This window comes from Myotis daubentonii, chromosome 4, assembly GCF_963259705.1.
Source record: "Myotis daubentonii chromosome 4, mMyoDau2.1, whole genome shotgun sequence".
Taxonomy (NCBI): Eukaryota; Metazoa; Chordata; class Mammalia; order Chiroptera; family Vespertilionidae; genus Myotis; species Myotis daubentonii.
In genome coordinates this window covers 52,798,944-52,821,094 of record NC_081843.1, presented here as the reverse complement: position 1 = coordinate 52,821,094, position 22,151 = coordinate 52,798,944, and the positions used below count along the sequence as shown (strand labels likewise).

The window sequence follows — 22,151 nt, the reverse complement described above, 5'->3', positions numbered from 1 at the left end:
AATATCCCTGGGTGAAGATTAAAAAAAAATAAAAATAAAAAGAGAAAAACAGAAGAATGCAAGTGTGGGTTCTGAGTCCCTTAGTCCCTTTCCTAGTATTCTGCATAGTCTCTGATTACACACAGTTGAAGCATTAGGACTTGAAGTTGAAGATGTTAAATATGAACCATTCATAGCTTATTGCACAATTGCCAGAAACCTACTGTTTTTATCTTAATGTAATCATGTGTGTAACACTAAATGTTTAAGCTTTTTAGACAATTAAAGTACACCTAAATGCAAACTTCTAGTACACCCTAATTTTATTTCTTTATGTTTTTAAAAGTCTTGGCTACTTATGATTCAGCAGACAGAACAACTTAGTAGGATAATGAAGACACATGCAGAGGACCTAAATTCTGGACCCTTACACAAGCTCACCATGATGATCAAAGACAAGCAGCAGGTGAAGAAAAGTTATATAGCTGTTCATCAGCAGATAGAGGCAGAGATGATCAAGGTTTGTCTTTCTCAAATTTTCCTCTAACTAGTCTTTAAATGCACTGAAATATTTTATCCTGTTTGACTTTTAAAAATTGTTTCCTGCATATTTCCTGACTACAAATAAGTTTTGGTGTCTCTAGTAAATAATATCTTATTTTTTTTAATATAAGACATTATTGATTATAAGATATACTGTTACTTTATGTACTCGTACAAAAGAAAAAATACCACCAGTTAAACTATAATACAATGCTTTTTTATCACTCAGAACTTTTTTTTTTTTTAAAAAAAATATATTTTATTGATTTTTTACAGAGAGGAAGGGAGAGAGATAGAGAGTTAGAAACATCGATGAGAGAGAAACATCAATCAGCTGCCTCCTGCACATCTCCCACTGGGGATGTGCCCGCAACCCAGGTACATGCCCTTGACCGGAATCGAACCTGGGACCTTTCAGTCTGCAGGCCGACGCTCTATCCACTGAGCCAAACCGGTTTCGGCTATCACTTAGAACTTTTATTTTTTACTTATGGGAATAACTCCTTTAAGGCTTTAAAAAAATTTTATCGTGTAACACTAATCATAAAAGAAAAATGAAAATATAAGGAAAATAGATTAGGATATTTCTAAATTTCTCTACATTCAGAGTGTTTCTTTTCTGGATAACTTTTACAGTGTTTTAATTATGAAAATTTCCAAATGTACAAAAGAGGAGAGAATAGTAAAATGAACTCCCATCCACCCTTTCACCCACATATTAAATTATTTTACCCCCATCTATATTCTCACCTAATTTTTCTTCTATATTGGGTCATTTTAAAGAAAATTCCAGATATCATTTTATTCATAAATATTTTCTTATGTATTGCTAAAATACATACTCTTTTTTGTAAGACACAATTATATTATTACTAACCTACCTAAAAATTGAACAATAATTCCTAATGTTATTAAATATTGTGTGTTCAAATGATTGTTGTTTAAATGCTTTTTGTGGTTGGTTCATTTAAATTAGGATCCAAACAGGCCATTACATTACATTTGAATAATTCTCTTTAATGTAGGTTGTCCTCCCCCCTCTTTAAAATGTCATTTATTTGTGGGAGAAACTGGGTAATTTTGCCTTATAGAATTGAATTTCCTTTATTTTGGATTTTGTTGTTAGCATCTTGTGACATGATTTCACATATTCCTTTATCTTCTAATTTTCCTGTAAAACTGGAAGTTAGATCTAGAGATTTGATAAGATTTTTGCTGTTTATTTTGGACAAGTACACATCATAGGTGCTGGTATAGACTTTCTCTTGTTTTATTTCAGAGGTATATAATGTCTGTGTCTGCTTGTTTATCATTTTGTGTTGTTAAATATGACTAATGGGTTCCAGTTTTGCCAGCCTGATCAATCTGTTAATAAAGTTTCCCTTCCGCTTTTCATCTAATAGTTTTAGAAACAATTCGTGTTCAATGATTAATCTATTACTTCAGTGGGGTTTACATAATGGCAAGATTTTTCTTCTATTATTCCTGATGCAATTGTTAGCTGGAATTTTTCAATTAAGACTTTCCCTAGATCAACTATTTGGTTACTCTGAGGTATAGTTTAAAAGAGGAAGGCAGGATAAATGCTTGCTTTTTGCTATTAATTTGCCAGTTTGCAAAATAATGAATTGGTTCTTTACAACTTCAAAAGTTAAGGCTTCTAATTCCTGGTTGAGCACATAAGAAGTTTGGAGGTTGCCACTTCATTCAAACAATAAGTAAAAGGCTGAAAAAATTTAAAAAATGAACAACTCTTCTTAGGTGTATAAGAGAAGTGAAGTCACAGGGCAAACAGCTGTTGCCGAAATTAAGTAGACTGCTAAGCCAATATAGCAATATAGCACAACCTATCAGAGCCTCCTTGGGAACCAGTGCTGGGTGCAGAAAAACCTGAATGGTAATTGACAAGTCCTGGAGTCTCAGTGTGGACAACTGTGACAATTAAAAACTTCAGGAGGACCCAGTCGTTGAGTGGCCCCCATACTTTTGTGAGTTTTACCTCCTGGATCTCTTCCAGGTTCTCACAGTGAACATTGGAGAAAAGTCTCATGGTCCTGGCTGGGGGAGGAGAAAAGAAACCATTTCGCCATATGCCAGAGTATTCTGGTCTTCTTAACAAGATCTGCCCTTATGAGAAACTGAGAGCTTAACAACCTGGGGGAAGGGAAATACACAACTTTGGTGCACTCTAGCCATCGTGTCTCGTGAAAGGGGGGCTGGGGACTGAGAAACACATGTGATGTTCACAGTTGAGGGGCACAGGCTTAGTAAAAACTGAGACCTAGTCATGGGACTATAGCATGCTTCCCCTCCCTGACATCTTTGTCACCACATTGGTAAAGGCTTTATTTACATCAGTTCCTTTTATCTAAAACATCGTGCTTGTCAACCAAGAAAAAATGGTAAGGCCTACCAAAAGGCAAAAACACATAGTTGGAAGAGACAGAGAAAAATGTATAGAAATGTATAGCATATATTAGAAAAGAAGAAAGTTCTAAAAGCAATAATCTAATCTTCTACCATAGGACAGTAGAAAAAGAAGAGGTCATTGAATCCAGAGTAAGCAGAAGAAAAGAAATAATAAAAATTAGAGCAGAAATCCATGAAAGTGAAAACAGGAAATCAGTAGAGAAAACTCAACAAAATAACTGGTTTGTTGAAAAGATCAATACAATTAGGAAGCCTCTAGCTAGCTAACTAACAAAAGCACAGGGCAGCAAAGATTACTAATATTAGAAGTGAAAGAGGTATATCACTACATATCCCGTGGATATTAAAGGCTTATGAAGACTGAGAAACAGCAATCAGGCTATCAATCCCCAGAAGGAAAGTAGGGGAGGGCGGGGGTAAGGGGAAGAGATCAACCGAAGGACTTGTATACATGTATATAAGCCAAACCAATGGACATGGACAACAGGGGGATGGGAGCATGAGTTTGTGTGTGGGGGGGAGGTTGGGGGTTAATGGGGGGGATGAGGACACATTTGTAATACCTTAACTAATAATAATAAAAAAAAGAAAAAAAAGGCTTATGAAGGAATACTATGAACCTTCAATGCCTGCAAATTTGATAATGTAGAGAAATGAGCCAATTCCTTGAAGAACACAATCTACTAAAACCTAATTGAGAATAAATAGATAATCTGAATAGGCAAATATCTATTAAAGTAATTGAATCAATAATTAATAATCTCCCAAAACAGAAAGCACTAGGTTCAGATGGGTTCACTGGTGAATTCTGTCAAACTTTTAAGCAAGAAATTATACCAATTCTCTACAAACTCTTTGAGAAGATATAAAGGGAAACTGATTCATTCATTCTATTAGGCCGGCATTACCCTAATTCCAAAACTAGACATGATATTAGAAGAAAAGAAATCTATAGGCTCATATCTTCATGAGCATAAACACAAAAATCCTTAATTATTAAGAAATAAAATACAACAATGTATCATAAGAATTACACACCATGACCAATTGGTGTGTATTTCAGGTATGTGACTGTTCAACATTTGAAAATCAATGACTGGAAACCATCACATAGACAGATTAATAAAAGAAAAATCAGGTGATTATATGAATAGATGCAGAAATAGCATTTGAAAAAGTTCAACACTCATTCATGATAAAAACTCTTACTAGACTTGATAAAGAATATCTATAAAAATCCTACAGCTAACATCATACTTAATGGTGAGAAAATCAAAGCTTTCTTATGAAGATCAGGAACAAGACAAGAATGTTCCTTTTTACCACTGCTTCTTAACATTATTTTGGAAGTTATTAGCTAATACAATAAGACAAGAAAAATAAATAAAAGGTATACAGATTGGGAACAAAGAAATATAGCTGCCTTTGTTTACAGATGACATGATTGTCTATGCAGGAAATTAAAGAGAATCAACAAAGAAACTCTTAGACTTCACCTGAGGATATGTTTTTCTTGATTTTTATAGAGAGAGAGAGGGAGAAGGAGAGGGAGAGAAAGTAAGAGAAACATCATTGAGAGAGAGAAACATGGATTGGTTGCCTCCTGTACATACCATGCCCAGGGATTGAACCTGCAGCCTAGATATGACAGGGAATCAAACCTGCACCCTTTTGGTATACAGGATGATGCTCCAACCAACCGAGTCACCTGGTCAGAGCTAAAAAAAATTTTTTTTTTATCCTCACCTGAGAATATTTTTAAAAATTAATTTGAAAGAGAAAGAAAGAGAGAGAGAAAGAGAGAGAGAGGGAGAGAGAGAGAGAGAGAGAGAGAGGAGAGAGAGAGAAATTGATGTGAGAGAGAAACATCCATCAGTTGCCTCCCATTCAAGCCCTCAATGGGGATCGAATCTGAAACCTAGGTGTGTGCCCTTTGTGCTCTGACTGGGAGTCGAACCTGAAACCTATTTGGTGTAAGGGATGACTCTCCAACCAACTGAGCCATCCGGCCAGGGCCAGGGCTAAAGTAATTTTTTAAAAATTGTATTACATATGTCTCCTTTTTCCCCGATTGACGACCCCCTCCCCTAGAAATTTTTAATTTATTGTCTGTAATTGTGTATTAAAGAGCAACTCTGACCTATAAGCAGTAAGGTACACATTGGAATTTAAGTTCTTGATCATGTAAATTTATGTTTTAATTTTTTTAAATTTCTTTTTTTGACAGGTTACAAAGACGGAATTAGAGAAATTAAAATCCAGCTATAGACAATTAATAAAAGAAATGAATTCTGCCAAAGAGAAATATACAGAAGCTTTAGCTAAAGGTATGGCAAAGTTATGAAAAAGTGTTTACTTTAGTGATTTTTATTCTTATCATTTGAATATTATCTTTATAAGTAGTGTAATGATTCCACTTAGACTAATTTATGTTAAAAAATACTGAAATATGCCTGGCTGGCGTGGCTCAGTGGTTGAGTGTTGACCTAAGAACCAGGAGGTTGCCGTTCAATTCCCGGCCAGGGCACATGCCCAGGTTGTGGGCTCGATCGCCAGTGTGGGGCGTGCAGGAGGCAGCAGATCATTGATTCTCTCTCACCATTGATGTTTCTCTCTCACCCTCTCTCCCTTCCTCTCTGAAATCAATACAAATATATTTAAAAAAATACCAAAATAAACCAAAATAGACTGATTGTGAAATTATGTAATAATTCTTCCTTTATAAAAAAATGATGCACAATGTTTTTGAATAATGTATACTAAATGGAATTATGTAGCATTTGTGTAATGGAATGCAAAGTATTTAAATTGATATCTAGCATCAGATTTAGTTAATTAGTGAGTGCTGAATAAGAAAAACAAGGTTGTATTTGTTTAGAAGCCTTTTCAATCCCCTTTTTACCATGATGCTTAAAAGCCTTTAAAATCACAAGATCATATTGTAGCGTTATCTTGCCTTTGTAGCTGAATTTTATGTGTCTAGTGTCCTACACTTTTCATTGGACAGTTGGAAAGTAAATGGAAAGAGAAACCAATGTTTTTAACAGAGATTTATGGTTATAGTCTTGAATTGTAGCTAAGCAGTTTTCATATATATATATTTTTTTAATTATAAAAGTTGAAATTATAAAAGTTAAAATTTTCTTTCTGGCACCTAACTGGTTTGGCTTTTCTCAGTGGTTAGAGCATTGGCCTGGTACTGAAAGGTCCCCAGTTTTGATACCCATCAAGGGCACATGCCTGTGTTGCGGGCTCGGTAGAAGGCGTGCAGGAGGTAGCCGATCAATGATTCTCATCATTGATGTTTCTATCTCTCTGTTCCTCTCTCTTTTTCTCTGCAATCAATAAAAAAAATTTTTTTCCTTTCTGGCTAAATATGTAAGCCTTATTAGAAACTCCATTTTCTTTTTACTATTTAATGTACCATTCTCTTTTATTAATGTATTTTTCTTTGTCTTTTACTTATATATTATCTTGTTATTTTTGAAGTAAATGAAAGTACAGAGGTATCACTTTTCTATTATAGCTTGAGTTCTGAACATCTTAGTTGGTTTTAAACACATAGTTTTGCCATCAAACAATTTGTGAATAAATATAGTTTGTATCTGGACTAGGGTTCTGACATACGCCTGTAAATGTTGGAAAAGTTTGCCATCACATCATCCTTATAAAAGTAGATGATTTCACAAAAGAATTACAGGATCATGTTGTCTGTGAATAAAGAGTTTTATTTTTCCTTTTCATTATGATTTCTTTTACTTGTTGATTGCCCTAGCTAGCACCTCTAGTATAATGTTGAGTAGAAGCAGAAAGAGCAAAGATGTTTGCCTTGTTCCTGAACTTGGGGGAAAGTCTGGCACCATTAAATATGATGTTAGCTGTAGTATTCAAATATTTTTTTTTAATTAGGTTGAAGAAATTCCTTTCTATTCATTCTTTATAATGGATGATGGATTTTTGTCAAATGCTTTCTTTGTATCGATTGAGATGACATTTTTTCTTCTTTTTGATTTAATAGGGTGAATTATTTTGATTGATTTTCACGTTTCAAATATTACAACAGCCTCACATTCCTGGAATGATAGCTCCTCTTGCCTATGCTGCATTATCATTTTTTATATTGTTGAATATGGTTGGCTAAGTTTTTGTTTATAATTTTTTTAAAATGCTTTTGATGGTTACATTGTTTCTTTAAAATATATTTTTATTGATATATTTTCAGAGAGGAAGGGAGAGGAATGGAGAGATAGAAACATCCATAATGAGAATGCCCCCTATTGGGGATCAAGTTGGCAACCCAGGCACGTGCCCTTGACTGGAATCGAACCTGGGACCCTTCGGTCCACAGGCCGACGCTCTATTCACTGAGCCAAACCAGCTAGGACTTGTTTGTAAATGTCATCTGTCTTTTTCTTTGTTTCTTGTAATATCGTTATCTCATTTTTATTTTGCTGTCCTCTGAATGATTACCCCCTATTCAATTTTTTAGAAAGACTTGTGTTCTACAGCTCATATTTCTGAAATATTGGTAGAATTTATTTCTGAAGGTTTTAAAACTTTAAATTCAGTTTCTTTAATTGATTATGGCTATTTGGTTTATCTGTTTTTTTTTGTTTGAATTTTAGTAGGTTACTACTTTCAAGGAATTCATCCATTTCATTTAAGTTGTTGAATTTATTGGTATTGTTGTTTATAATATCCCCTAATTCACCTTTTTATATTTGCAGAATTTGTGCTGACATTTCCTTTTTAATTCTTGATATTGGTATTTTGTGTCTTCTCTCTCATTTTCCTAATCATTTTGGCTAGAAGCCTATCGATTTTATTAATATTCTCAAATGTCAGCTTTTGGTTTTGCTTTTGTGTGTGTGTGGGGGGTTATCATTCTACAGCATCATTGGATTGATTGATTGCCTTAGTACTAGATTTATTTATTTATTAAAAAAATTTAAGTATACTTTGACATACAATATATTACTTTCAGGTGTATGACATAGTGATTCAGCATTTATATACCTTGTGAATGAATTGTCATGAGTAGTGATTATCTGTTACCATTTAAAGTTATTGTAATATTATTGACTATATTCCCTGTGACATATTTATTTTATAACTGGAAGTTAGTACCTTTAATCCCCTTCACCTGTTTTGCCCATCACCCCACTTCCCTCAGGCAGTCATTAGTTTATTTTCTATGTTTATGAGTCTGTTTTGTTTTATGTTTCTGCATATAAGTGAAATCATATAGTATAAGCTTTTCTCTAATTTCATTTAGCATAATATTCTCTAGGTCTATTCATGTTGTCATAAATGGCAAGATTTTATTCTTTTTTTATGGCTGAGTAATATTCATTGTATAAATGCATTGCATGTTCTTTATCAATTCATCTATTTATGTACACATAGAGTTGCTTCTATATGTTGGTTATTGTAAATAATGCTGTAGTGAATGTAGGGGTACATATCTTTTCAAATTAGTGTGTTTGATTTCTTCAGATAAATACCCAGAAGTGGGATTGCTGGGTCATATGTTGTCCTTTATTTTATTTTATTTTTTTTTAGGAACCTTCATACTGTTTTTCACTGTGGCTGCACAAATTTATCCCACCAAGAGTGCATGAGGGTCCCTTTTATCCACTTCCTCACTAACACTTATTCCCCCCCCCTCTATTTTTTTGCTTTCTATTTAATAGACTTATGCTTTAGTCTTTATTATTTCCTTCTGAATGTTTAAGCTTATTTTGTACCAATCCTATTTTCTTGATGTGGAAGCTTAGATCATTGATTTGAAAAGTATCTTATTTCCTTTCCTAATGCAGGCATTTAGTGCTATGAATGTCCCTAAGTACCCTTTTGCAACATTTTATCCTTTTCATATACTATTATGTCTTCATATTCATTCAGTTCACAATATTTCCTTGCGTTATTCTTTGATCTATAGGTTATTTAGAATTGTGTTATTTAATTTTCTAAAGTTATGGCATTTTTCTTGAGATGTTCTATTTTTTATTCATAATTTACTTCCATTTTGGTTTGAAAATATTCTTTTTATGACTTTATTTCTTTATATTTATGTACATGTTATATATCCCATAGTATGGCATATCTTGATTCTTCATGTATATTTGGTAAGACTGTGTGTTCTATTATTGGTTGGAGTGGTCTATTTGTCAACTTGGTACAGTTGGTTAATATTGTTATTCAGATTTTTAATGTTTCTACTGATTTTTTGTCTACTTGTTCTATCAATTATTGATATGGGGCAGTTGAAATCTCCCACTGTAATTGTGGGTTTCTCTGTTTCTTCTTATAGTTCTCTGTTTTTTGCTTCATGTATTTTGAGACTCTGTTGTTAGGTGTATAAGCAGTCAAGATTGTTATATCCTCTTGATGACTCTCTTATCATTATGAAGTGACTCTTATTATCCCTCATATTGTTCTTTGCTGTGTTATCTGTTTTATCTGCACATTTTGTTTCCCTTTGGCAGCTTTTAGGATTTGCTTTTCATCATTTGTTTTAAGTGATTTGGTCATGATGTGTTTTTTTTTTTTTTACTTTTTGTGGCTTCTGAGCTTCTTGTATATACCTGAGAGTTTGTAGTTTTAATGAGTGTGGAAAACTTTTATCTATTATATATTCACATATATTTACTGTCACCCCTTCTCTTTCTGCTGGCCTTCAGAGACTCCAGGTACGTGTGTATTAAGCTGCTTGTAACTGTCTCACAGCCTACTCATGCTGTGATCATTTTTTCCTCCTGTCTTTTTTGTCTTCTGTTTTATTTTGGTTAGTTTCTATGGCTATGTCCGTAAATTTACTAATTTCATTTTCTAGTTTACTTAAAGATATACTAAAGTACTAGAAAAGATGTTCAAAATAACTGCCTCATAGTTACATATTCTGATGTGACATATTTAATTGATTCTATATGGATAGAATTACACTAGTGTTTTATATTTATCAAGCCTCAAAATACGGACAGTAGCATTTATGAGGGGTTTCTCTTACATGGGTAGAACTCTGAATGCTTCTGTTTTATCACGCACCGTGTTCAGGAAAAAAACAAGGCAGGATGAGCCACTCCACAAGACACATGCCCATAGGAGTCAGTCTGGAGAAGTTTGAAGGGAGCTCTCTTCACACACTTTTATGACAAGAGTGGGAAACAATCTTTCTTTCAAATTCTTCTTTCTCTGTGAGAAATACAAAAGAGTGCTAAGGGATTAGTAAATTCCCTGATTATTTATAAGCTCTCACTACCCTAAGCAGATGGAGTAAGAGGGCACCTATAGATAGATTGTGGTGAATTAGCTGTTATGTCTCATTAAAAAAAAAAGTAAAGTTTTCTATAATTGGCAGTAGTTTTTCTTAAATTGTCTCTTCACTCACTATGAATAGTTCTGTGATATTTTATAGCCAATTAAAATTGATTAGATCCATTGAGTTGTCTCTTTAGAGTACTTTAATTATGAAAACCAGTTTGAAATGAGCTCAGATCTCAGACAGATGGTTAATTTGTGTTTAAATAAATTCAAATTTTAAAAAATGAATAAAACTTAAAAAATCTATTTTAGTTGATTTCCTCATTTTGAGTCCACTAATAATGACAACTGGCCTTCTTATTCAATAATCTCTAAACCTTGGAGATTTTTAAAAATCAAAATTACATATGGATGATGTATGGAGGTTCTAGAAAAATATTCTGAAATTCAAATTTACCTCTCAGTTCAACATAGAGAAGAAATACATTTGGATACAGGACTTGCTAAAGACCAAAGGAGAGTTTAAGCTAAGTTTGTTGATTATTAATTTTATTGAAAGTGCCCTGAAAGTGAGAGGTTTTCCTTTTTATTTTTTAGACCTACTTATTAGTACATGATATATTAGCATCTAACTTAAGGCATGAATGCTTTTCATTGCATGGAGCTTAATATGATAGGAACTCTACAAGGTCATAAAGAGTAATGGCACTTTTAGTTATTAATCTAAATTTGCATTTGGTTAAAGCTATAGAAATTGGAGTGACAGCTATAATATTCTTATTAGATACTGAAATATTATGTGGGATGGAATATGCTCCATGATTCATTTATATTCTGGAGGTAACTTCCTAGAAATAAAATGAAAGCATAATTACTTGCTTTGTACCCTTTTTGCTTAGTTTTGTTAAATAAAGCTAAGTTTCACATTCAAAGAGGTTAAGAGAAGTTAAATCTTTTTGCTGATTTTCCTCTACATTTTATAGGTGATGTCCTTAACAATATTAGTTTTGGACTTGAGTATTAGAACTGATGCAGAAGGTAAAAATTGTAATCTTTCTATAACTTTTAACTTTTTTAAAAAATATATATTTTGTAGATTTTTTACAGAGAGGAAGAGAGAGGGATAGAGAGTTAGAAACATCGATGAGAGAGAAACATTGACCAGCCGCCTCCTGAACACCCCCTACTGGGGATGTGCACACAACCAAGGTACATGCCCTTGACCGGAATCGAACCCGGGACCCTTGAGTCCGCAGGCCAACACTCTATCTACTGAGCCAAACTGGTCAGGGCAACTTTTAACTTTTTAAGAATTTTATTTGTTTAAATTTATTTTTGAAATAAGAACTATAGCAATTCATACATTTTCTTGTTATGTGCCAGGCACTGTTATTTATATTAGGAATATTACAGATAACAAAATATCCCAAAATCCCTGCCTCCAAAAGGCTTACTTTTTAGAGCAGAAAATAGCTAATTAATTTTTAAAACGTGAAACATAGTATATTACATGGTAATAATTACAATGGAGAAAACACTATAGGTAGATAGAGTGTTTGGGGGTTGATCAGATTAGTTGTCATGGAGAAAGAGGCCTTTAAATAAAGAGTGAAGGAGGTGAGGGAGTCAATCATGTGGTTTTATGGGGCAGAGATTACTCTGCGACAGAGGGATAGCCAAAGCAAAGTCATTGAAATGGGATCATGTCCAGCATATCTGAGAAGCATAACAGTCATCTGTGTGGCTAGATCTGAAGGATTGATAAGGGAAAGGTATGGAGGTATGAGAATCAGAGGGAGAATGATGGTGGTGGCAAGGGAGACACAGATTATGAAGGGTCTTGGTAGTTCTTTAAAACCCTTTACCCTGAGTAAGATGGGAAGCCATTGGTGGGTTTTGAGCAGAGGAATGACATGAACTAACTTACATTTTTATAAGAGAATTCTGGTAGCCTGTTGAAAATAAGAGGGTGGGGGAAAGATGGATATAGAAGACCAGTTGCTTCCAGGCTATTGGAGTAATCCAGGCACTGGCTTATGCTGGTTTGAACTGGGTGGTAGTAGCAGATGTGATTAGAATTGGTCAGATTCTGGTTATAAGATTGATTCTTGTTATTTATGATATTTATCCTATTTAATAAAAGGGTAATATGCAAATTAACCATCACTCCATCACAAAGATGTCAGCGTCCAGTCCCCTCAGCCTGCTGGAGTTCCCCAGTCCTTGGGGGGCGGCCGCTGAGAGTGGGCAGCATGAGCGGCCTGGCAGAATGCTTCCTTTGTCATCTTGGCTATGAGGCTAGCGTCCTGCCCCGGGCCTGGAGAGCCTCTGGGCAGTGTGTGCGTGGCCTTCTACATGGAAGCTCGGCAAGCACGTCCCTCCCGGGCGTCCCTTAGGCTTGCTGCTTAGGTTGTCTTTCCTCCTGTGTCTGGAGGGAGGCTGAGGTTCTGCCATTGCTGGGTGTTGCTGTCCCTGGGACCGCAGCACCACAGGCTGCAGGGCGCTGGCACCATCTGGAGCTGGGCACTGCTGTGGGGAGCAGTGCCCACTCTCTGGGATCCACCTGCACCTGGCATGTTCGGGGAGGCAGCTGGGAGCAGACAGATCCTGGGCTCGGGGAGTACGGGGAGGGGTAGGGAGCAAGTGGGAGGAGAGGAGGTCAGGGTGGTTCATTCCAGTGGATCTCACTCCAAGGCTTCATTCAGATGCAGAAAGCTCTCTGGTGATGTCAGAGCTTCGGACCTCGCCTCAGGCTTCTCTGACTCCCCCACCCTTAGGCCGCAGCTCAGCAACTTCGAGGAGGGAGGATGTTTGAGAAACCAGCTTGTCTGGGTGGAAAAGAGTGCAGGAGCATCCCTCTGTTCGCTTTTGTCTGTTTTCTCTTTGTAAATCCCATTTCTGGTTTTCTACACTCTTTCTAAGGGTGACCTGGCTTTTGACAGCAAAAACAGACTCCTTGACAATTTCACAGCAGACCTCATGGACTGATTCTGTCTCCTCACCCTCAGAAGCCAGCAGGTGTATATGTCGTGTTCATGTAAAAACATTCAAACCTGGAGAGAACTTTTATGAGTTTACTTGAGCCAAACTGTCCATACTTGCCAGGAAGCAGAATCTCAAGGGGTTGGGACAATGATCCAAAGAATGGCTGTTTTTTGCTTTGTTTTATTCATTCTTCTTCCCCCTTCCCCTCCTCCTCCCCCTCCCCCTCCCTCCCTCCCTCCTCCTCCTCCTCCTCCTCCTCCTCCTCCTCCTCCTCCTCCTCCTCCTCCTCCTCCTCTTTCTTCTTTCTTCTTTCTTCTTCTTCTTTTTAAAATATATTTTCATTGATTTCCAAGAGGAAGGGAGTGGGAGAGAGAGACAGAAACATCATCACTGAGAGAAAATCACTGGTTGGCTGCCTCCTGCATGCCCCCAACTGGGGATCAAGCCCACAATGAGGCAAGCATCCCGCCCTGGCTGCAGAGAGGCTATGGGCCATGGAGAGCCTCTGAGCAGCGGGTGTGGAGCGGCCAGGCCCCACAGAGAGTAGAGAACCACGGGGAGTGGGCCTAAGCCATCAGGGCTCCCAGATTGGAAAGGGTGCAGGTTGGGCTGAGGGACCTACTCCCCTCCCCCATGCACAAATTTCGTGCACCGGGCCTCTAGTACTCTATAAAATTACTGTGAGCACTAAATTAGCATTACCTGAGTACTGAATCATTGTCCCTAGCAGAGTCACAGTTTTGACAGTTGAGCAATACATCACCAGTACACCTAATAATACATTGTTTTGTGTGTGTTTCTTTTTAAAGACACTTTAATATATATTGTTGAATCATTAACATTGAACCACAGTGTTACAACTCATGACTAAAAGCTATCTAACACATCTATTTTCTCTGTAAGGCACGCCACACCCACCTTAAACATAAGAATACTAAACAGCACTTCAGCACTATGTTTAGGGACCATTTTAAACAGCAAAATAATGAACAGAAATCACCCAAAATGTGAAAGCAAGTAGACTGTCTCTTGTGAAGGTCAAGCTTACATAGTTGAGCTTTGCTAGCTTCATAATATTGTTTATGGCATGACATGTATGCACACTCTATTGTTACAAACATTAAACAGATTTGTCAACAAGTGGTGGCAAAAAGAATTATAATTTATTATGTAGAAGAGGAAAAATTGGATGGTTTACTCCGTTGATTGACACATAGAATAACTCTATGCCCTGCTCATTGCCTTTTATTACAACAAAACAAAGTATACAACAACAGAATTACAATTCTGTATCTGTCAATGAGAATTTATTCACTTTGTATACTTTGTATTAATTTTCAGCTCTAACATAGTTATTTAAAAGTTAAGCAAGTATAATAGTGATCTGAGATATTCTGAGGCAACAAGAATCATATTAGTTTTGTGGCAAGAATTATGTGGCAAGAATCATATTAGTTTTTTTGCGATATATTTTGTTAGATGAATAGAATTTTTAAAATTTTACCTGTAATTTTGATTTTTACATAGTATTACTATTTCCTGAATTTATTTACATATTCTCAATGGGACCCTAAATATTTATTGAAAACAAGTCAGGAAAAAAATATAATAGAATTTCTTTCCAAATTGTACCAAACTTTTCATTTTCCTACAAGGAAGGGAGAATGCAGATAGAATAATCAATTGATCATGAGACTGTGCCAAGTACACATTATATCCAAATGCACAAGTGTACATGAACTGTAGAGTACAAAAACAGGGCCCCCAATCTATGAAAACATATCTCCCCCCAAAAATTAGTTTTAAGTCCAAAGTTTTTAAAAATAATTTATTGCCATTATTTTAATGTACTGGAATCTGCCTTCAATGTTTTCAAAGGCTTTAAAAATTTTTTTTCAAATTGTGTTAATAATCATGATAATTAGATTTGGCAATAATAGTTTTCTTTCGCTTATTTGTCATACACTAAATCTGATAAGGAAAAAAGTATCTGGGAACTTCTTAACTTTTCTAATGTTATTTTGGATTACAAAATCTTAGTGAGGTGAGTATTGCATATTTAGTGAATCATTCTGCACCAGCTAGAAAGACAGATGGGTACTGTGCAGTTAAAAAATCTGTGCAAATAGGACAGATGGGTGGTTTAAATATTTTAAATGTCTCCATGAAAATGTTTCTGTGGAGAGTGTGACTCTTCAAGTTACATGCTGAAAAATCCTAGTAACAATTAGGAATAATAGAGTTCATATAAAAAGTAATATTTTTTTAAAAAACATCATGTATGGAATTCATTGAATTCACTAGTTATACCTTTTAAACTTACAATAAAATTTTAAAAAATATATCTTTAAAATTTAAAAAATATATCTTAATTGTTGAAAGTATTACAGCTGTTCCTTTCCCCCCTCATTGATCCCCTCCTTCCTACTCTTGCCTCTTCTCAGGCCTTCACCACACTATTTTCTGTGTCCATGGGTTATGCATATATGTATATTAGTTATAATGAAATTTAATAAATTAGAATACAACACTGGAAAATTCTGTCCTGGTATATGCTTGCTTTATTTTCTTATTATGAATATTCGGACTTTAGAAGATTTTTTTATTATTTGAAATCAATTTATCTGTATAAGTGCAATGATCTTTTGAACTGTAGTCAGAATTTGTCGAATTTCAAGTGACAGAAACATAAAGTAGCTTAAAAATGGTAAACCAATAAAAACAACAACAAACTACCACACATAAAAAAATCCACTTTAAAGGAAAGGCTCTTAGAAAGGGCTTTGGCAGCTTCTCTAGTAGGTGTTCAGGAACTTTCACTCTTTTCAGGCATTAATGTGACTTAGCTCCCAGCCAAAGGGCTGGTTTCTTTTTGGTCAGGTATGCACTTTGGATCTTGGACGTCAGCTTACAATAGAAGTCTCCTCCTGACTTGTGTGGATAGGGAGAAAAAGGGGTTGTCATTTTCAAGGAAGGATGTGGGACTGGCCATAGATGTATTAATGGCATTGACTCTTGGGGACTTTTTTGAAATGTATTTCTGCAGGAAGGATGCTAAGTAGCAATGTTTATGGGTAAATACAGTATTCTATGACAAAACGATTATAGTAACTAACAGTAGGGGAAGGTATTCCTGAGGACATTAAAAGTTATGTGTGATTAGTATTATTGAAGTGATTTATTAATTGCTAAATTAAAAAAATACCCCTAGTGTAATATAGAGTGAGTTAAAACTTCTGTAGCGATTTATATTAACTGAGGCAAAAAAATTTATTTGTTTCTTAATGGACATTAAACAAATTTTAAAATCTTATATAATAAAGAGCTAATATGCTAATTAGACCAAACAGCAGAACGACCATCCAGATGACCTTCCGGACAAAGCCAGGGCTGTGAGGGCCGGCCTTTTGCATGAATTCTGTGCACCGGGCCTCTAGTTAAAATATAATAGAATAAAAAAAGTCACATAGCATTCTTTATATAGTAAGGGGATGAATTATTTCATGAATTCTTATCTCAGTTATATATTTAAATCTTTGTATGATTATTTACTGGTTAATGAAATAAAATATATTATCCAAATATATTAATCCTGTGGGTCATTCGTGGCTTAAAAGTGAGAAAACCCACTACTTTAGGGGCTAATGTTATTTTTTTTTCTGATTCCTTCAGATAGAACTGAATTAATACTTTGTTCTTATCCCCCTATTTCAGAGTGGGAACCTCTTTCCAGTCAGCAGTGAGAGGGGTAGGGAGATGCCCTAGTGATTGCATTATTTTATAATCAAGAAATTATGTCATAAAGTTAAACAAGTGATCTAGGGCAACATTTTGTGAACAACTTGAACAGTTATTAATAGCACCATGTGCGTGAACAGCTAGTGGAGCATGGTTCGAGATTCATGCTCTGTGAAAGAATGATGGGCAGCTCCCTAGGAGCAGTGAGTGGTGGGTCTAGTACTTGGAAGCACTGGAGTTTGTTGGTAAGAGACATGTTAGTCTGCTAGAAAGGCTTGTTTCCTTTTCCACTAGCTGGATGTAGTGACTGTGCCTCAGAATTAGAGTGGTGACGAGAAAATCAAGGGATTTCTTCTGTTGTTCTACCTGGGCTGGTTTAGGGGTCTGAGGTCTCATCTCTGCAAAAATCTTGACTTTTTCTCTGCTTTTGGCTCTGAGCTGGAGATATTCTCCAATAGGGAATGTTTTTCTGATCCCTAACCACAGGGAATAGTCACATAGGTGCTGAGCCTAAACAGAGTGGCCGCAGAGGAGAGCCTCTGGGCTTGGAAATTCTCACCGTAAGATCTATTTTGGGGAGAGGATTCATTTGGAGGACTCTCCATGGAAAGAGAGCAAAAATTCATAAATATTTTGAAAGGTTTATTCCATAAATGTATGTAATTGGCAAGAAATACTTGTTTGATTTACATAAAAATTAAAGATATACTTAAAATTTTTATTTACATAGTTATGTATTCATATTATCTATCTGTAAATATTTTCTGAATAGTTTTAGTAAAGTAACCACAAAAAGTTTTGGTTCATAATTATCTCCTAGACTTGTCCTACATCAAATCTTAATTTCTGTGCTTTGATTTTCAAGTCTTTCACAGCCTAAAATTGCCCTATTTATACAGACATATTTTATTCATTTCCTCAAAATTTGCTCTCTTTGAGCTTATTTCTTTGCTTACCTAGGTGCAATTGCTTATTATTTCTATGTTTTCACTTAGTAGTCGAAATCACTAGCCCATGGGCTTTATGTCAAGGACTCTGCTTTGCTGAATACTGAGTTCCCAGTGTTTATCACAATTCTCAGTGATAATCAGTTAATAATATTCATTGAATGAAAGGAAGGAAGACAGTGGGGGGTGAGGGCATGTGTTGGGGGGTGGGAGTGGCCTGGGAGAGGTCTATGGGGGAAAAAGGAGACATATATAATACTTTCAACAATAAAGAATTTAAATTAAGGAAGGGAGGGAGGGTGGAAGGAAGGAAGGAAGGAAGGAAGGAAGGAAGGAAGGAAGGAAGGAAGGAAAGGAAGGAAGGAAGGAAGGAAGGAAGGAAGGAAGGAAGGAAGGAAGGAAGGAAGGAAGGAAGGAAGGAAGGGAGGGGAAAGAGAGGGAGGAACTATTGTCTATTTTGTCTTTCTTTTTACCTTTCTAGACTTGTCTCATCTTTTAAGGTCTGTTTTCTCCACAGAGTGTCCCTTGACTTCCCTTGTCTTTGTCGATATCTCAAACATAGACCTCAAAATTTAACATTTATAAAATTTCTTATTTTCTTAGTGATACAGTTTTATACGCACTGTTGTTCCAATTTGGTGTAAGCTGCTTGAACATGAGAAGGATCATATATCTGTACAGTTTTACAAATAAATTGTACATTATCCTTCACTCACCAGTTACTGCAGTGCATGCCTCCTTCAGAGCGGCCTCTATACAAAGTATTGGCAAATAGCATAGAGCTAAGCACATAGTGTATGTTCAACAAACTTTTGATTAGCCATAAAATGAGTGAAATAGCATAAAATAGTGGTGGCTCTGTTTGCACTCAGAGAAGATAAAACATTTTTATTATCTCTCTTATAACTGTCTTCAATGATTTCTCCAGGGAAAGAAACCGAAAAGGCCAAGGAGCGTTACGACAAAGCCACAATGAAACTTCATGTGTTGCATAATCAGTATGTATTGGCATTGAAAGGGGCGCAGCTTCATCAGAATCAGTATTATGACACCACCCTTCCTCTGCTTCTGGACTCCTTACAAACGATGCAAGAAGAAATGATAAAAGCACTGTAAGTTACATTTTGTATTTGACATAAAATCCTGTCATAAAATGATTTTAACATTAGTTGCTCTCCTACTTAAGGTTTTATGTAAAAGTTGTCTGTGTTTTGTGAGTTTTCTTATTGACCGAGACCCATGGGTGTTTCAGCCCTGTTTTTCCTCGATTCTTCTTGATTTTCACTTCTGGTACCCCTTTAGTTTATGCTTCTCTCCTAAACCTTCTAGCCAGCCCCAAGGATTTCCCTTCTCTTTTTTTTATATGTTTTTGTTTTGCTCCAATTAAGTGGAAATTTATATGAAAAAAAATTCAATACTTAACAAGTATTAAGAAGTAGATATCTGTCTCCACAGGGTTGGGAATTTAAATTTTGAGCAACAGAAAAGACTGAAGGAAAGATTTTTTGAAGGTTTATTTGCTATATTCTTGTTGTATGAGATTAAAATCAACAAATATTTATGAGATTTCTAATGCCTGCAAAGCACATTGAATATAGAGATGAGTAGGCCACAGTGTTTGCCATCAAGGAGCTAACAGAATATTTTGGTTAAATGCACACATGTGTGCCGTACATAGCGATTTAAGACAGTAGAAAAATGTAAGCCACCCTTTGGTAGACTTCATCTTTCTTATTAGCTGGGTTAGGTGATCCCTTATTTTCTCAAGAAGATAAAGTGTTTTTCGTCAACATAAATATGTATACTTTTAAGGTTGTTAATGAAAATAATGAAATCTCTACTTAAAACATTAAATGAATAAATTTAGTTACATCTACTTTAAATTACATATTGTTTATTCAGAAATATTTATGTTTCCTATTCTCCATTTAATGAATCAATATTTTTCAAACTTTTCACATGAATCTTCAATAATATTATTTTCATCATCACTAGGACATATTTTTAAGACATATAATGGTTTCCCACAGCATATTATCTTTATTTGCCAAGAAATTGTTTCAGATCTAGCATTTAAAAAATCCAACCATCATGATATCACTGAAATTGAAACCCATGTCACAAGTACTCATTCATATAATGTTAGGAGACTTCATGCCCCCCCTCCATTTGTCTTAAAGGTAAATATTAATGATTTCCACATAGTAACGACTTACAGTATTGCTTTATAAGGTATCTAGATAGACTTATTTACATTTGTATCATTCAGTACTTTGAATTATTATTAGTTCGTATCCTCAGGGATACTTACTAAATCCTTATTAAACTTCTCTGTCTCCCCATTTTAAAAAATTGTGTCTATCAGGTGATTTTTGTAATCATTCCAAACTAGCATTGCTTGAAGCAGTTTAAGTCTAATTTTTCTTTGCCCAAACATTATTTTGCTATTTAAAATAAAATAACTGAGAGAATATTTCATAATAAGAAAAATTTGGTAATGATTTTGGAAAAGAAAAACAGAGAATATCTTATTTTATTTGGGAATATGCAGGATAAACTTGTCTGTCTATACTTATTGCTGAGGCCAGTAATGACCAATGCTATAGCATTCTCAAGTTGGGATCAGGTCTTTGCAACAGAATAGTTTTTCCTTTTGCATTTATTAGGTAATGCTAAAAAAATTATGACATTTTTGCTACTGAGTGGAGGCCAGGAGAAGATATCTAGATGTCATTGAAGTTAGAAGAGCAGAGGCCCAGGAGCAAGAGAAGACCCAAGTGGCAGGGCCTATGAGGAAGTTGCAGATACTAGAAAGACACATTAAAGAGACTGTTGTGGACCCACAGCTCCATGTTATGGAATCCAACATTTCTGTGATAATGTTGAGAAACATAAAGCGATCAACACTGACCTTACATTTAGACACCTCAAATACACGTTGGAGAAGGTACATAAAATTACCATCTGTAAATATTGATATTACATTTCTTATTTGGTTATTCTGAATCCTTTTTGGTTCTATGTTTTCTTGATAAACTTTAAAATGTTGTAAAATTCTATTCTTGTTTTCAGAAAAGGCATATTTGATGAATACAGCCAGATAACTAGCCTTGTTACGGAGGAAATAGTGAATGTCCATAAAGAGATTCAAATGTCAGTTGAGCAGATAGACCCTAGCACAGAATACAATAATTTTATAGATGTTCACAGGTATGTATGATATTTTCATTCTTCTTTCAGTATTGATGGCAGTATTATTTTTTATATCATATAATATTTACCTAAATTGAAATAAGAGATATTGATGAGCTTGTTAGGACATTAGATATTTCAGATTAATTTGTTTCCTTTTAATTACTTTCAAAGTCCTTTCTCCAAGATTATAACTATATATATAGTGATCTTTAAAAATTTTAGGTTTGTCACTAGTATATCATTTCTTAAGCCTGTACTTAATCCATGAAAATGTATTTTCTTTTTAACATTTCTATAGTAATAATACTATGACTTGGTGTATTAAATTTTATACTGTACCAATTACTTCTCCATGCATTCATCATCTTATTTTATACTCATTACCATTATGACAGGAATAAAACCACTTAATATCCGCATTCTATAAATGAGGAAATTAAGGCTGAAATTACATGACTAGATCTTTGCTGCCTGGGGTTTAATGTGATTTATTTTATTGATGTTTACTTTGTGAATGTAGTTTTTGATGAGAAAATATATTCTGCCTTTGGTGTGTAGTGAGATATATCATGATAGGCTATTCATATTAATCAAAATGATTTGGCATGTTTTACTAGAACATCAGCTGCTAAAGAGCAAGAAGTTGAGTTTGATACTTCCTTACTAGAAGAAAATGAAAATCTTCAGGCAAATGAGATTATGTGGAATAATTTAACAGCAGAAAGTTTGCAAGTAAAGTAAGTATTTGCAAAACCTGAACACTTAAATATTACTATTTTTATTTATAGTTGTACATTCTGAGATTTAAAATCCCAAGTTTTATTTTTTGCAAGCAATGAAAAGTAAATTAAAAAGAAACTATCTGACTAGTGTTGCTCAGTGGTTGAGCATCAACCTGTGAACCAGAATGTCACTGTTCAATTCCCAGGCAAGGCACATGCCTGGGTTGTGAGCCCAATTCCCAGTGAGGGGTGTGCAGGAGGCAGCCAATCAATGATACTCTCTCATCATTGATGCTTCTGTCTCTCTCTCCTTTTCCCTTCCTCTCTGAAATCAATAAAAACATATTTT

At 35.0% G+C, this 22,151-nt stretch overlaps 1 protein-coding gene across 11 annotated transcripts in view; it reads left to right on the top strand.

Moving 5' to 3' along the window:
- FER (FER tyrosine kinase) overlaps nucleotides 1–22,151 on the top strand; it is a 293,802-nt gene that overhangs the window by 49,090 nt on the left and 222,561 nt on the right. For all 11 annotated transcript variants that reach the window (XM_059693942.1, XM_059693943.1, XM_059693946.1 and 8 more), the window contains 5 exons: nucleotides 326–499; nucleotides 5,180–5,279; nucleotides 18,814–18,997; nucleotides 20,958–21,095; nucleotides 21,698–21,817. In XM_059693942.1, coding sequence (XP_059549925.1) covers nucleotides 326–499; nucleotides 5,180–5,279; nucleotides 18,814–18,997; nucleotides 20,958–21,095; nucleotides 21,698–21,817 — 716 coding nt within the window. The remainder of the gene's footprint in view (nucleotides 1–325; nucleotides 500–5,179; nucleotides 5,280–18,813; nucleotides 18,998–20,957; nucleotides 21,096–21,697; nucleotides 21,818–22,151) is intronic.